Genomic DNA, 16657 nt, shown 5'->3' with positions numbered 1-16657 from the left:
CTGCAATTATAAGGAGGGAGACGACCTCATTCCAGATATTTAGCTCTCATCGATCTTCGGGGTCTACAGAAAGTTCATGAAATATGTTATAATAACTAAAAGGGGCGCTTGGGGGGCTCATTTGGATAAGCATCCATCTCTTGATTTGGGCTCAAGTCATGATCTCAGGCTTGTGAGATCGAGCCCTGTGTCGAGCTCCATGCTGAGTGGGGAGCCTGCTTGAGAGTCTCCTTCTCTTAACCCTCTACCTCGCTCCCTCCCCCTCTCTCTCCCTCTCAAAACAAAAAACAAAAAACAAAACTAAGAAAAGTGGGCAGCATCATGAAATAACAGCAGTCAATACTGGGGAAGGCCATAGAGAAATGGACACAGTTACCTAAGAATTAATAACTGATCAGTTTGCGGATTAGTAAACCTGGGGAGTTCTCAAGATAATGGAGCTCTTCTGAAAAACAGGACAATGATAAGAGAATGGGTGGAGATGGCGGATTTGTTCAGCACAAGCCCCGCCCCTGAACACACCACACTCGCCAAGGCCGCATCTACAGCAACTCGACCCCCCTTCCCAGGGTCCTAGTCCTGGGGCACCTGAGGGGTTCCGGGGACGGTGCGAGGGGCGGGGAAGGCCATCTGTGCTTGCCTCTCAGCTGGGGTGCGGTGCTGCCATCCACCCAATGGCCTGTGAGGCCCGTCCAGCCCAAATGCCACTGATGCCACTAGGAAGGAAAGCTGGTCCTGAGAGTCCCGATGAGAAGAATCAAGAAGATCAGGCAAAGGTGGGAATTTGCTCTCTTACAAAGATTAAAAAAAACTAACAAACCACTAAGGAGAATTAACAGATAATTCAAGAAAAGGTATGGGATTTAAAAGGGTAAATCTATTTTTTAAAAAAGACATGGACCTACACCTGCTCCAATAAAATATATTTCGGATGGATCAAACATTTCACGTAAAAATTCCCAAAGTAGGGATGCATAAAAGGGTGTTTTCATACGTTTATTAAGACAGTTGCTTTTATTTGTTCTTTGGGGTGTTGTCATTTCTGTTTTGCTTATTCTACCAGGGTGACAGCTTGCCACATTTTTAGGAAATTCACTTTCACCGACGTGAAATGTGCGACTATCCTTTCCTATTTTGTTCCTTTGTGTTTCACCCATGCATATGGTGTACTTGGCCGTGAAGAACCTTTAAATTTCTGCAGAGGCAGATCTGTCCGCCAAGCTCCGAGGCTCAGGAAGAACGTCCCAGACACACCGTCTCCTCATGTGACCAGCAGGACATGCTGTCCAGGGAAGGGGCTAGAAGTTCCAGCTGAAAAGGCCCAGCTTTGAGAGAAAGTGAACTCCCTTAGTCGGCCTTCATGACTGTGAACTCAACAGCTTTCTGAAAGATAGTTTGTGAACAGGTCCTGATATTTAGAAACATGTGGACTCTTATGTGAGAGTCTGTATTCAGGAGGAAATCAGACTGTAGCGTTTACGTACAATGTGCGAACTGCAGCAGTGTAGAAACTTCCAGACAACTTGGTTTCACAAAACATATTTCAGCTGTTTAAAAACACGGTATACACATATCTGTATGCTGTGAGAAGGGAAACTCCGTACTGCAGCACAAGAGACAAGTAAACTGCGTGCATGCGTCACGTGCAAGGGGGGACGTGCGGAAGATGCTCACTAGAAGCCTCTGGCTAGTGGCCTTACTCTCTCTGCATCGTCTGTCATGCATGACTTTTCTGTAGTAAGTATTTCTGTGTGCAAGAAGAACAAAGTACTTTCATTTTAGCAAAACAAAAGCAACAACGATCAGAGGAGCACACAGAAAAGGCCCCTCTTCCGAGAGACTGAGCCTCCCATATCTGTGTAACGTGTAAACTTTTTGGTCGAGGTTCCAGGACTTCATCTGTGCCCGTGGCCGGCAGGAACTTGTGTCCTGATGACCACAGGACATTTGGCAAGCCGCAGAGCTCACTGTGGTGAACGGCAGCGGGAGGAGGGGAGGCACGAGTGTTTGCCACTAAGAGCAGAGCAGGGGAAGTTGCAAGGGCAAATGGAGGAGGACAGCTGGTGAGAACATTTAATTCAGGGAAGAAGGGAGGGGATTCAGGGCAGGCAGCGGTGGCCGGGAAAAGCGTGTCTAAATGAGATGGATGTACGAGCACCTGTCCTGCGCCCAGGTCACCTGCATGTACGGGCTCACCAGAGGCTGCTGGGCTCCCTGCTGGAGCTGGGATTGAAATCAGTGGACCCAGCCATAATTCTGTTTCTAAGGACACGAGGGGGTTTTGAGGCTTGTTGCTACCTAACAAAAAGCTGGATTCTTCGTTTGGCGGTTCAAAGGTGTTGACTAACCATGGGGCCAAAGGAACAACAGTCTCTGAGCCACAGAAGACAAACATGAGAGGCGAGATTCTGTTCTAAGACTAATACGCTGTGAGGCCAACGGGGCACAGAACCCTCCTTCGGGAAGGATGAGTGAGGCCCACAGAGCTGCCAACCAGGGCATGCTGGAGACAGTGGGAAACACTCAGGGGAAGTGCAAACAGTAATTGTGGGGCGCATTTGAAATGCGCCGGGGTCACTGGAATGCCCCACAGCACTTTCACATCAGCATGGTGTTCCGGGCTGATCTCCACTCCCAGCACACAGTGACAGCGCAGTGTGGGAAACATGCGCTCTGGCCGCACTGGCAGCACCTCCAGGGGTGGTGTGTGGGGGTGAACATGCTCGCACGTGTGCACCTGCTCCCGGCATGTGCTGGGGTGTGGACGCCCTCATGGGCCAAGCTCTGCTGTGCCAACGGTGTGTGAGCGCTTTCACCTTTACAAGGGAGGCACTGCAGGATCAAGGCCAGGCTCACCCAGAAGGAAAGATGCTCACGACAGTCATGGTCTCTCCATCCTCACCGCAGCTCCTCCAGGGTCAGAAGCACTGACCAGGGGCAGTTTCCTTCTCTCGAGGAAAGTCAACACATCTGACTGCTACTCCTGGGAACACCTGCCCTCCATCACCCATGCTGGCTCAGGTCATGGCGCCCTCTCTCCCTCACTGTGCCCCAGACGTGCCAAGTCCAGACCCCAGAGGTCACCCGCTCCTGGGACGCCGTCCTAAGTCCCTGCAACGCTGATCCAGAAACTGCTCACACCCACTCACGCCGCACACGCGGTATCTCCTTGCCTGCGGTCCTGCTACCCTCTGTCCATCGTCCCTAAGCCATGCTTTCCACAGGATCAGGTGCCCTGCCTGCGCACACGTGTGGATGTCCCCAAGGTCACTCTGTGCTCCGCGGCATTCACTGCTGCCTGTTGTCAGGTAACTTACTATGCTCTACATCGGCTGTGCATGCGAGTCTCCCTGTGACGAGCCCCTCATGCAGCACCCTGTCTGCCAACTTTGTGGTCCCAGGGTTTGACCACACAGCCAGCACATTTAGCAGGCATTTACTTAGTTAGGAGAACTCATAGTGGAACACTGTTCACTCCTTTTACTTCCAAAAAGGGTAGGGCGTAGCTTAGAAAAATCAACCTCTTAAGGACTCAATCGAAAAAGAATGATGAAAGCATTGAGAGGTGGGGAGAGGTAACTATCAGAGAGCAGAGATCAAGGAAAACAACTGCAACTAAAGACAACAAAAAGATAAAAGATAAAGACAACAAAGACCTATGATCTGAGCTTCCTGGCAGCCAAAGTAAAAAGAGTGTATCTGAGTAAAATGTCTCTTGTCCAATAAGAAGCAGCACACCAGCTCCCAACAACCAAAGCATTTTCTAGCACTGAATGCTAAAGCGAACTGTCACTTGGATTTTTATACAAACGTCAGGGGATGTACAGTGAATGAAGAACAAAGTTCTAAATGATGGTTTTATAAAAGCAAGCTAACAACAAAAACACTCTCCAGGCCTTTAACTAACCTCATTAAAAATGAAATTCCACAATGATATTGTTACAGAAAGGGGTGCTGACATACAGTAGGTGCACAGCTTTCTTACGACCTGACTTGGCATAGCAGGAGTGCTCACCAAACCCCAGGAACGGAGTGACGGGTTCTCCCCTCCCACACCTGCACCAGCACCACAGAGAACCCAGGACACAGGCACACGGACACACTACACACCTCTCCCTCTGAAGGTGACACGGAGGCTGCTCGGGGGAGGAGCCTGGGGCGTCTGCAGGAGGGCTCTCTCTCATGAACAGCTCCGCATCTGCTCATGTTTCCACCAGCGGGCTCCTGAGTCCCTGGGGTCCTGCCGGGCAGTGTGCTGGGGAGATGGCCGAGCTGGCGCATTCTCAAGATGAACAACACTTACTACCTGGCCGCCGGGAGGACTTTCGCGGTAAGGTCCTAGGTTATGTAACGTCACATAGGGCAGCCTTCCTGGGGGTGCACTGAGTCAGTGAGCAGAACAGTGTTCCTGCCAGAGAAATGACTCAGCCATTTAGCATTTTCTATGGAAGAGCTACCAAGAAGGATGGCTTCTGTTCTACAGGTGACGGGCCATGGTTTACTGGCTTGTTGAGAACAACGTGCAACAGCAACACCACGTGAGCAAGAACAGAAACGCCAGGTGTCCAAGGCAGGAAGGAGCACAGAGAGCATGGATTTCTTCTTCTCGAAAGCTGTACCAAGGCACTTGCGTGCATGCAGAAGGAGGGGGATCCTGCAGTCCCATAGTACCCATTTGGTTTGACAAAGCTCCTTCCTTTCCTTACAGCTCCCGCCAGCCCATTGCTAACAAATACTAAGCCTGAGAGAATTCAGAGTCTGGATTTGTTACATTCATAGATTACCCACAGAATGGGAAAAGTCTGGACAGAAGGGGGCCTCAGGGGGAGTGGTGTGGGGATGACCAATGACCAGGACGGGGGCTCCCCGCTGGTTCCCGGGTGGTCTGGGGACTCAGGTGCTCTGGGTTGTGGCCAGGCCCTGCACGAGGGCCTGGTGAGGGTGTGCAGAACCTATAGGCCACAAGCAGCTGGCCCGGCGGTCACACGTGGTTGAGAAGGCAGGGCAGAGTCGCCCTTTTCCTCCTGAAGTTTTCTCTAAGCTACTATGTCACTGACTTACTGGTCCTGGGTATTCACAATGGAAGTCAATGGCCAGAAGTGGTTCTTTGAAAAACAGAAACAATTTGACTTTTTCTTCTTTTCCAACGTCAGTGCTCATATTCTCTGTGCTTAAAATTGCAAACAGAAAGATTCAGGACTCCTTCTCCCAGCTTCCCCATCTGCACACCTCCTACCTGGCACATGCTCAGCACATGCTGCGGCTCGACCCCACCCCGCAGAGCTGGGCGCTTGGGCCTCTCTGAACACTCGCTCATTCTGGAGACCACTGGTAGGAGGTGTGGGTGAACAGCAGTTGCTGAAACTTCCTCCAACTTTATTACCTCCAGTGCCCTGCAGCGGCCCACTTCCTGGGCTGACAACAGGAAGAAAATATTTGATAAACAGTAAACAAAGCAGATGGAAATAGAGATGGGTTCCAAGTGTCGAAAAGGGAAAGATACGGCCTTCCCAGCCTCGATCTGATGACTAAGTTATTTGAAGCTCTTCTGGAAAAGTGGGCAGTGTTTTCAGCAGCGCTGACTTAGGAAACTGAACTCACAGGGCTTCCAGAAAGAATCACTTCAAGTCCAGACATGGTCCCTGGTTGGTGGGGAGACCCCCATGGCAGATAGCTGCTCAGGGTCCCGAGTCAGAATGGACAGAGCAAGGTGCACAAGACTGTGTTCAGTGATGGACCTGTCCACACTCTCCTTAGAGGGTGCCGGCCAGGGACGCAAGTCCCATTACCCACGTCTCCACCACACCCTTCCCTGATCACGACTTCTGGGAAAAGGAGGACCCACGCCCACAATAGGTAACACAGGAAGAGACAATTAACAGAAAGATTCTGCCTAACAAATCACAGACATGTATCCTGTAATAATGTTGCAGTCAACATTGTCCAACTCACTAGTGCACTTGCCAGGTTACCATGGAATTCTAACGGAGTGACTCATCAGTAGGCAGCCCCCTGGTCTTCACTGTTTTGCTCTCAGCTATGGGCCACTCTCAGGCCAGCAGTGGCACAGGACCGGCGGGCTGCCCTCTCAGGGGGCAGCTTTCAGCTGGGACGCACTTGCCCAGTTGTACCAACATCCCTCTACCTTCTGTGAGGACACCACTCCAGCTCAGAGCCTGTGGATCACAGGACAGACTCAGCTTTTGACACGGGGATCCCGGACGCAGCTGGGCCCTCACTGGCCTCATCAGCAGAGCTAACTGTGCACAGCTGCGGGCGAGCAGAACTGTGTCCAGTGGCATGGGAATGAGTCCCACATGTTTTTTACTGAATGTACTAAGTACATGCGAAATATGTTCACCAAAGTCATTGATCTTCATAAGAACGTGTTAACATTTCTAATTAAATAATTTATTCATCTAACAATTATATTCTAAAGATTTTCAACAGGGTTGAAAAGATGACTAGATTATTCCTTAGCTACCCCATTTTTGGTTTTATGGTTTCTCATCCTTCAGTTAGGGACTCGGGAAGATCAATGTACAAGGAAACCACATTCTCTTGATATTCAAATTAATTAAGGTTTAGAGTATAGAGTTTCTTAGTTTATACTAGTTAGAAAATCATCTGGGTAAAATTTTTATTTGACAATTCCAAATTATTCTTTACTTCGCTTTAATGTGAAAGCAGCACACGCACCAAAGCAGGCACTTTACATTCCTTCATTCACAGGGCGTTCAACCATAAAAGCAAAACAGTCATTCAGTTCTTGCACAAAACAGATGCAAAGGAAGTTATTTCCATGATTACAAAACTGACTTATAACCTCAGAAATTCTGAAAAAATTGCAAAAATCAAGAAAAAAGTTCTACTTAAACTAAAACAAGTACCATTGACATTGTGGTGTATTTAATAGTAATCATCCCTGGTCCCATTCCGGCTGAAACTCCTCCCACCCTGAGTCTGTCTTCCCATCATTTTTAATGAGCGCAAGACACGTTCAGCCCACCGTGTGGCCGTCTGCGGACATGTTCACCTGACCCTCTGTGAGTCTGTATGAGTGAGACACTGTGGAATCACGCCTCACCTGAAAGCTGGCATCCTCCTCCCGCGTCATCGCTGCTAGAGGTGTCCTCGGAGGCCGGGCTGCCCTGTGGCTCTGGCGGAGTGGGGACATACCCCTCAGGAGGCAAACTCACCGTGTAGAGCCGCCTTCGAGGTGGGACCTCGGTGTCCTCATCTGCAGGAGACAAGGGGATTGTGAACATGGCATCATGTGACCAGACCTTTGCTGGTCCTGGCACCCTTCCCCAAACTCATCCACCGAAGATGTGAGACCTAACAGCTTGTGAAACCCAGTCACTGCCGTTGGCACAGAGCTCAGTAAGCCAAGCGCCTCGTCAGAGGCACGCCAGCCCTATAGCCAGCCAGGAGAAAGGAACGACCTGTGATTATTTAACCTCTGGATTTTCATAAAATGATAGAAAAATATAACTCGTAAGTAGGAAGCAGAAAATTCCACATAGCATACCTCTCATCATTACCATGTGAATCTCCTAACATTTTGGTGCATAATCTGGAACTTTTTCTCCATGTGTGCTAACAACCTGCATACTTGTATATACACACACACATCTTAATGGGATCATGCTACCCGTATTTAATTATTATTACATTTGTATATTATGTATATAAAATCATTCAAAAGTTAACACAACATGACAGAATAATATATTGAGATATGTTTACATCTACGTGGTCTTTTAATGGCTACATAATATTTCACATCTCTGGTGAATTATAATTTAATTATAATTTAACCATTGCCCTAAATTTCACATATGGAGGTTGATTCTAAATTTCCACTATCACGAACAGCTGCTGACATCTTTGTCGTACAAAACTTTGCACCCTTGACCACTGAGTTCCTTCAGAGAAATCCCTGCAAATGGGATTGTCCGAAGGGTAAGCACCTTTTGGTGGCTTTTGAGATGCACGGTCTAGAAAGGCAACGACAGGAACACTGGTTTCTCCCATGTTCTTTCCAACACTGGTGGCATCAACCTTTCTTTAATTCACACAGCTGACACACAGCATTGTGTTAGTTTCGTGTCACATACTGACTGGACAATTCTGCGTGCTGTGCAGTGTTCCCATGAGAAGTGCAGTAACCATCTGTTCCCACACAACAGGATGACAACGTTCCGGGCTCTGCTCCCTGGGCTGTACTTCCATTCCTGGGATGGGACCACACACAGAAATAAACTCTAAATGGATCAAACACCTAAATGTGGGACGTAAAACCATAAAACTCCTAGAGGAGAACACAGGCAGTGATTGTTTTGACACTGGCCCCAGAAAAATCTTTCTGGATCTCTCTTCTCAGACACGGAAAACAGAAGGAAAAATAAACAAGTGCGAAAAGGAAATGTCCCGACAATGATGAGGCAGCCTAGGAGAGGGGAGATGTTTGCAAACGACCTCTCAATCTTTTTAATAGTCATATTTGCATAGAAAATATGGTAAAGCAATCTTGTATGTGACAAACACAAGTGGATATCCCCATTAATCTTTCACAGAAAAATTGACATTTTATTTTAAAAACAACAAAACAAGGTTTGAAAGAAATCATGAATACATGACAGAATGTGCCTTTAAGACATATAATGTAAAAACCTTGAAACACTCTCCAATTCTTCCACCATCAATGTATTTCACTTTCTTGAAGGTAAGATGCAAGAATTCAGTTCTTAGGTTAATTTACTTCATAGTCAATTAATTACCATGTCATCCCACTGAAAACAGGCAGAATGGGACATGACTTCCAAGGAGACCACCCCAGCCAGACATCAACTTCTATCCTTTCCGCAGAGTATTTCTGGAAGCTTTTGGTCGGCTGAAGTGTCACTGGTAAGAAAGTTAAACAGAACTTAGAAATGTCACTATTCACTCGATTATTCGGATGAACACCGGGGGTACCGGGAAGTAAAGCACGATTTGAGTCAGCAAAGGCAACTGAGACGCATCCCCATCCAGTGCAACGCTCCCGGGAAACAGCTCTCATCCGGCCGCCCGCAGCCATGGCTCCAAACGCTGAGCCTTTGAACCATAAATGACCTGACAGCTTCCAGCTCTAGTTCTTCCCAATTTCTTCTGGGGAAAAATGGTTTCTTGTGATGACATTTATCCTTCCCCAGTTGGATGTTCACGGCTCAGGGATGAGCAAGGAGAAAGTTAACTAGGCTTTGCTAAGCGCCCATGCACACGTGACTCTGCACACCCCTGCCCACCACTGGCATGGGTGATTTTTTTTATTTCCAGGACTTAGGCAGTTCTTTTCCATGGCCACCTACTCCTTATTTCTGTCTCATCTCTTGTATTTAAGGTGTATATAAAATATAAAATATGCTTTTGCTTGGCCAATAGAAACAGCTATCATCAGCTCCTCAACACGATACAGAAGTGATTTCTTTCTCCTCCACCTGCAATCTGTACCTAGCGTGAATGTCGATTTTAACTCTAAACACACCTTAAAGAGCTTATTGCTGTCTCTACTGCTACAAGGTGGTCTATCCCATGGATCAGCTGTCAGGGGGCTTGACCTGCCTCGCCCCTACACCCCACTCCACTTCACCACAGCCACCCCCGGTTAAAACAAAAAGGGCTCGATGCCTCCTTGAAGCGTGAGAGGCAATACCCACACCTGTCACCCTGGCCTGTGCACCGGGTGCACCCCCAGCTTACAGGACAGGCCCCTGGGGCTCCTGCTTCTGTGACTTTCTCCCCAGGGACTGCTCCACTATGTAAGGTCTCTGACACTCCCTCATTCCAACTCAGCACTGCTTCCTTCTTAGCAGATGCCCCCAAATCCGTAGGCAGAAGTCCTAACCCAGGTGGGGCCTACAACAAAGTCTTAAGCTTAAGTGAGGTCACAAGGCAGCACCCTGACCCGGGAGGGCTGGTGTCCTTCTAGGAGGACGGGACAAGAGCGCCCCTCTGTCGTGCACACAGGGAGCAGCCACGGGAGGACACAACGAGAGGTGGCCAGCTGTCACTCAGGGACAGCAGTCTCACTAGGAATGGATCCAACAGCCCCTGGAACTCGGACGCCCAGCTTCCAGGAACGTGAGGAATAAGTGTGCTGTGTAAGCCCTGGTCTGTGGGATCTGTTATGGCAGCTAAGAGAGAGGATATTCGGAATATATCTGTAGTCCTCCCATGCAACGGGCATTGTTCTGCGTTTCCGTGTCCCATGGTTATTCATTCACAGGTTTTATGTATCTCCCAACGGGAATGCGGGCTCACTGGTGGCAGGGACTGTCTGCTTTGCGCTTCCACATCCAGCAAACACCGCCATCCAGCATGTTTACTGCACAAGGCACGCAGGATGGACAGTCCCAGTAGCGCTTTGGAACCCTGCAGCCGGCCAGAGAGTCCCTGGACCCCGTGCTGTTTCGGTTCTCGGCCAACGGCTTGACAGTGTAAGTGCCAGACTGACGCAACATCTGGGAAGGCAGACGGGAGGGCGGCACGAGACCTGGGGAAGCTCTGGAGTCACCTCTGGCCTCGAGTTTCGGCTCACCCCGCTAACAAGCCTGTGACCCAGCGCGGCTGCCCTCAAGCGGCCTTCTGAGGCTCAATGAGGTGGGCCCTTCCGGGCGCCCTGCTGGGCGTGTGCACGGTGACAGCCCTGGGACAGTGTCCCAGTAGAAGAGAACTCTGGGGGGACCCTCACAGCCCAAGTGAAGCCAGCGGAAGTCACCAACAGGAGCTGGGCTGTCCACTTCGCTTAGGTTCCCTCCGACCTGGAGCTGTCCCATGGCAGTCCCTGAGCCCACTTGGTGCCACCTCTGAGCAGCCCCGGGCAGCGCGCCGGACGCGGATGGACGGCAGCGCCTCTTCCACCCGGGGGGAGTGAGACTACTCTGTGTGACCCTGTCACGGTGGGTACGTGTCATCACACATTTGTGCAAACCCACAGAGCGTGCAACACCACAGTGACCCTGATGTGCACTGAGGACTCTGGGTGATGACGACGTGTCCATACGGGACCTCTGAGTATAACAAATGCACCCTCTGGTGGGGGTGCTGATATTGAGGGAAGCTGGAGGGGGTGTGCGGAGGGGGCACAAGGGAAATCTCTGTAGCTTTCTCTCAGTTTTGCTCTGAACCTAAAACTGCTCTAAAATGTAAAGTCCTTTAAAAAAAAAAAGTTCTCAATGACCGTGTGGCATGTGTACTTTGAAAATGCTCTCTGTCCACCTGGCAGGCAGAGAGTAGCATCTCATGGTCACGATTACTGTGGGTGTCATTACCAGGGAGGGTCCCTCTCTGGTCATGTGCACCGGGCACAAATGCTCCATGCAGGCCTAAACGTCAGCTCAAAAGCTCCCTGTCATTCCATTAACCTATACTGCAGCTACAGTTAACAGGAAATAGGTTATTCTCAGGGAAAAAAAATAGAAAATATCTCCTACCTGCCTGGGGTAAGTGGCAAAATGTTACGGAGAGGCAGGGCTGGTTGGACAGTGGACACCACACCCATTCCTGTCCTAGAAGCAAGTTTTGACGTTTCAAGAAATGGGATCTATGTTGCAGAGGAAAAGATGTCCCCACATGCACCCACCGCAGACCCACACCACGAGCTCACCCACACTACGAACGCACCCAGGCTGCGAGTGCACCCATGCACACCCACGGTGAGCGCACTCACACTGCACGCACAGCCCCGTGCACCGCGCACCCATGCTGCGTGCACACAGACCACATCCCTGCGACCCCCACCATCAGTCTGGTTATCCAGCTTCCCAACGGCCACTTCACTGCAGCTACTTCATGTGCCATGAAAAGTTTCACTGCCTTGTGGTTAATTGATCGTGCTCAGCTTTGAGTAACATCTGCCAAATAGGACGGATCTGTGAGCTCCTCTTTTCAAATGGTGAACAATTCACCTGTTGCCATATTCTCTCACGAAAGCTGCCCCCCCGTGTACTTCCAACTCCATCTACCAGCTTAGCCACATCATATCGGGCACATATTTGCAGTTAGCTTTCAAAAGCACTTCTTTTTTTATGACAGTATTAGCTAAAAAGCACATATATTTGAGCACCGAACATGGTTTTTTAAGACAAACGCAATAAACTCTTGCCACTCCCCTGAGCATCAGGTACCTGTGCTTTCCACCGTGGGCATGTACTCGCTATCACAGGCCTGGTAAAATAGTCCTGCGTCAGAGGCTTCCGCATCTGGTGACAGGGCAAGTGACAGAACCTGAGCACTTGTCCCCAAAACTCTGAGAAATGCCAGGTAACCCGCAGCAAACATTCTTTCCCTGCATAGCTGCTCTTAGAGGCTACAGGCCATCCCGGGACAAGCAACACGTTTTCAAGAATTTTTCTGTGCACACCTTGAGAATCTGATTAAAGTACACATGGATGAGCAAAGGGCCGAGTTGAGCAGGGAAGAATAAGTGGGATGAATTCTCCCTACTGGATATGAACACACATTATAAGCCAGAGTAATTAAACCAGCGTGGCCATTGGCATTGCGGAGCTCACAAACCCAGAGGGGACACTCTCTGCTGCAAACCTGGCCGAGGAGCCTGCACGAAGTAAGGTGAGACCATCTCCCCAACATGGACCACAGCACCTATGCTGGAGAGGACTGTCTTTTAGGAGACATAAAACACCTACTATTACAGTAGCAAAAGACTTCTTAAGCCAGAAACAAACCCCACTAGCCACAAACTTAAAGATAGTAACTTCTGAACAATAGAACATATTGTTATTTTTAAAAATGAAGATAATCCATGGAGAGAAGGTACTTGCAACATATATAGTTGGCCAAGAGTTGAGATTTGGAATACAAAAAACTCGTGAAATCTGTAAGATAAATAACCAAAAACAACCCAGGAGAAAAATAGCCCCAAAATATGGTCTACAAACATGCATATGCTGTGTAGCTTCACGACTATCAGGAATGCACATTAAAATGAGATGTAGGTTCCCTGCACTTTATCAGCTCGCCCTGGAACAACAGAGGTTTGAACTGCTGGGGTCCACTGATATTCAGATTTACTTTGATCAATACAGCACATACTGTAAATGTATTTTCTCTTCTTACAATTTTCTTTTTTTAAGATTTTATTTATGTATTTCTTTATCTGAGAGAGAGAGAGACAGAGCACAAGCAGGGGGAGCAGCAGAGAGAGAAGGAGAAGCAGACTCTCTGCTGAGCAGGGAGACCGATGTGGGGCTTGATCTCAGGACCCTGGGATCATGACCTGAGCCGAAGGCAGACGCTTAACCAACTGAGCTTCCCAGGCGCCCCTTCCTTATAATTTTCTTCATGACATTTTCTTTTCGCTAGCTGACTTGTAGTAAGAATACAGTATATAATACATATAACATACAGAACACGTTGATTGACTGTTTATGTGATTGGTGAGGCTTCCGGTCAGCAGTAGGCTATTAGTGGGTAAGTTTTGGGGAATCAACAGTTAGAGGCAGATTTCTGACAGCCCGGAGGTTAGTGTCCCAAGCCCCGGCTCATTCGAGGGTCAGCTGTGCTACTATTCAGTAGGACCTGGAGCACAAGAAGGTGGCGGGTCACTGGAGGGCATTTACAGCTACTTCTCTGGGGACAGGCCCTAGGGAAACTTCCCTGTGCAAGGAGAGGTCCATGACGACCCAGCGCATCTTCACTCATAGCGCCGTGCTGCAAAGCCAGAAGAATATACGATGTGCCCTTCCAGCCAAGATGGAGTCACAGGCAGCACGTGCCATCCTGCCTGGAACAACCACACAGACGGGCCAACCTGATGAAACAAGTTTTAGATGCTGATCACCGAGGAACAGACCAGCCATGAGGCTATGGTCACCATGGCCCAAGGCAGAGTGAGCGCGAGGAGCATGGGGTGGGACCCACCAGGTGGTGTTCTCCCGAGGTGAGGAGGGGACAGAGGTCCAGGGAGGCCCAGGTGCCTGCAGGCCACGGGCTGCATTCTTGAGAGAAGCAGGCTTCATAGAGCGAGCCCAGGGTTCTGAGGGGGACCCCTGAGTGTTCTGCTGTGCAGGGTGTGGGCACCCCAGGGAGGAGCTGCCAGGTGGGGGGGTGGCTTTAAATCTTGGCTCCAGGCAGAGCACTCAGGAGAGGGTGCCTGGCAGCCGGCAACCTTGGGGGAAGGGCCAGGCCACTGCCCGGCTGCATCCCTGCATCCAGACAGCTGAGGGTGGGCAGGAGCATGGGAGAGGTGGCCCCTCCCATCCTCCACTTGAGCACCGTGGGGTGATGGACAGCAGCTTCCGAGACCAGCTGGACTTCCACCTTGCTGCTTGGACCCTTGTACCCCACCAGCTGGGATGGAAGAACACGCAAGGAGCCCCACGGAGGTCAAACAAAGCCCATAGAAACAGAGAAGGCATGGGACCAACAGGGCCTCTGTGGGCTGTGTGGCAACGTCAGGTGGCCTTATGTATGAACTTGAAGCCCTCCGATAAAAAGTTACTGAACATTCCCCACGTGATGAAGATCACAACCACAGGGATCCAAGAAGGTCCACAAACCCAACGCACAGAACCGTGGGGGACATCAGAGCAAGGTGCAAAATCCAATGGCTGGAAACCAAAGTGGGGGATATTCTGATACAGCCGCTCCACAGCACATGACAGCGGCTAAAATCGACAGCAGTTACTGTCAGCAACACAGAGTCTTACACACCTTCCAGTATGATATATGTATGATAAAGTATGTATACTATAGAACCCAGTAGGAAACTGCACGGAAGTGGGGGTTTCCGAATTCTAGGAAGGTGAGAGGGAATTGGGCCTGGAGGGGTTTGAGGATGTCACTTACACTGGTGTCATCTCACATTTCCATCCTTTTTGAGATATAACTGAGACTTTGTATAGGATATAGTGATTTGACACACTTAACTATTGCAAGATGATGGCCAGCCTTACTGGCAGCTCCATCCCCTCGTGTAATGCCATCTCTCTGTCGTGGTGAGAACATTTCAGATCTATTCTCGGGAACTGTCAGGTGTACAATACAGAATAGTTAACTATAACTCCCTTGTAACTGGAGGTCTGTGCCCTGTGACCAGCGTCCCCCCACCCCAGCCCCTGTGAATTCCATTTTCAGAGTCCACACTGATCACGCTGTGTTTGTCTTTCTGTCTGACTTACCCCACTCGGCATAATGCCCTTGAGGTCTATATGTTGTATTTCTTAGACTACAGGAGGCTTTCGAGGAAGTGGCAAAAGGTTAAGATTTGAAAGACCTGAATGGAGTGGGTTCCGAGACTTCTGCTGTACTATCAAGATTTTATTAGAAAATATTCACATCTTAATGGAAAACTGACTGCAGTTTTTACCAAAAAGAGCTTTGCAACATTTTCACGGGCAGCTCCAGGCACTCATAGATGTTCCTCCACTTACCGATTTTCACAGTCTCTAAGAGCGCAGATGCAACAGCACGAGCCCACCAGACCGCCGCTCAGAGGGGTGCTCCTGCACATACAGTCCCCAAAACAGTGGTTTTTTATAAGAACTAGGATGATCGGTAGGGGAAGAAAGGGATAAAGAAAGGGGGGGTAATCAGAAGGGGGAATGAAGCATGAGAGACTATGGACTATGAGAAACAAACTGAGGGCCTCAGAGGGGAGGGGGTGGGGGAATGGGACAGACTGGTGATGGGTAGTAAGGAGGGCACGTATTGCATGGTGCACTGGGTGTTATACGCAACTAATGAATCATCGAACTTTTTACATCGGAAACCGGGGATGTACTGTATGGTGACTGACATAATATAATAAAAAATCATTAAAAAAAAAACCAGTGGTTTTTTTATTTTATTTTTTTAAAGAGATTTTATTTATTTGCCAGAGAGAGAGAGAGAGAGAGCGTACGCACAAGGAGGGGGAGAGGGAGAAGCGGACTCCCTGCTGAGCAGGGAGCCCGATGTGGTACTCGATCCCAGGATCCCAGGATCATGACCTGAGCCGAAGGCAGACACTTAACCGACTGAGCCGCCCAGGCATCCCGAAACAGTGGCTTTAAACTGCATGCCCCATACACACACATTGCAGCTGCCACATCCGACACCTACTTGTGCTGGACGGTAAGTATTCGTATCTAAAGGGAATCCACACCCCACACAAATTGATGGCCACCTGCATCCACAGAAACAACATATATGAGCTCTTGGCTCAGTTAGAAATGCTACACTATCCTTTTCTCCTCTGGCACTCCAACGCCCCCACAATTTTGCCCTCATATAGTAGTAATTCTATCACACCATACTTCTCAAACAAACTGAATTCTTTCAAAAATTTCCACGATGCTAAATGTAATTTTTTTCTAAATTATTACAACTAATAGAAGGCAATTGATCAAAGTAACTGTAAAACAACTCTCTTGCTGAGAAAGCAGGACGTCTGTCCCTGCTACAACGAGACAGGGTTTTGCTGGAATGCTGTTACTGTTTTGCATTTTTACAGAGGTAACTGCTCAGAAACTTTGAACACAAAAATAGGCAGATGACAGTGTGTGGCTTTTTAAAAATAGCAATATTACTTGTTTCATTGAATTCTTTCTAAATCATATGCCAAAATCACAGAGAAATCCATCATCAAACAAAATTACTATTCATGATCTAT

General features: G+C 48.9%; 1 protein-coding gene across 3 annotated transcripts in view; it reads right to left on the bottom strand.

Moving 5' to 3' along the window:
• Positions 1-16657, bottom strand: part of ERICH1 (glutamate rich 1) — a 61089-nt gene that overhangs the window by 23829 nt on the left and 20603 nt on the right. Inside the window, exons 1-3 of one of the 3 annotated variants that reach the window (XM_057303437.1) lie at positions 8784-11604; positions 7974-8237; positions 7088-7240 (exon numbers count right to left, since the gene is read on the bottom strand). In XM_057303437.1, the coding sequence (XP_057159420.1) occupies positions 7088-7240; positions 7974-8037 (217 nt within the window). In that variant the 5' untranslated portion in view covers positions 8038-8237; positions 8784-11604. The other 2 variants (XM_057303436.1, XM_026508511.3) reach the window with 2 other exon arrangements.

This window comes from Ursus arctos, unplaced genomic scaffold, assembly GCF_023065955.2.
Source record: "Ursus arctos isolate Adak ecotype North America unplaced genomic scaffold, UrsArc2.0 scaffold_27, whole genome shotgun sequence".
In the NCBI taxonomy this organism is placed as follows: domain Eukaryota; kingdom Metazoa; phylum Chordata; class Mammalia; order Carnivora; family Ursidae; genus Ursus; species Ursus arctos.
This window is presented reverse-complemented; position numbering and strand designations above follow the sequence as displayed.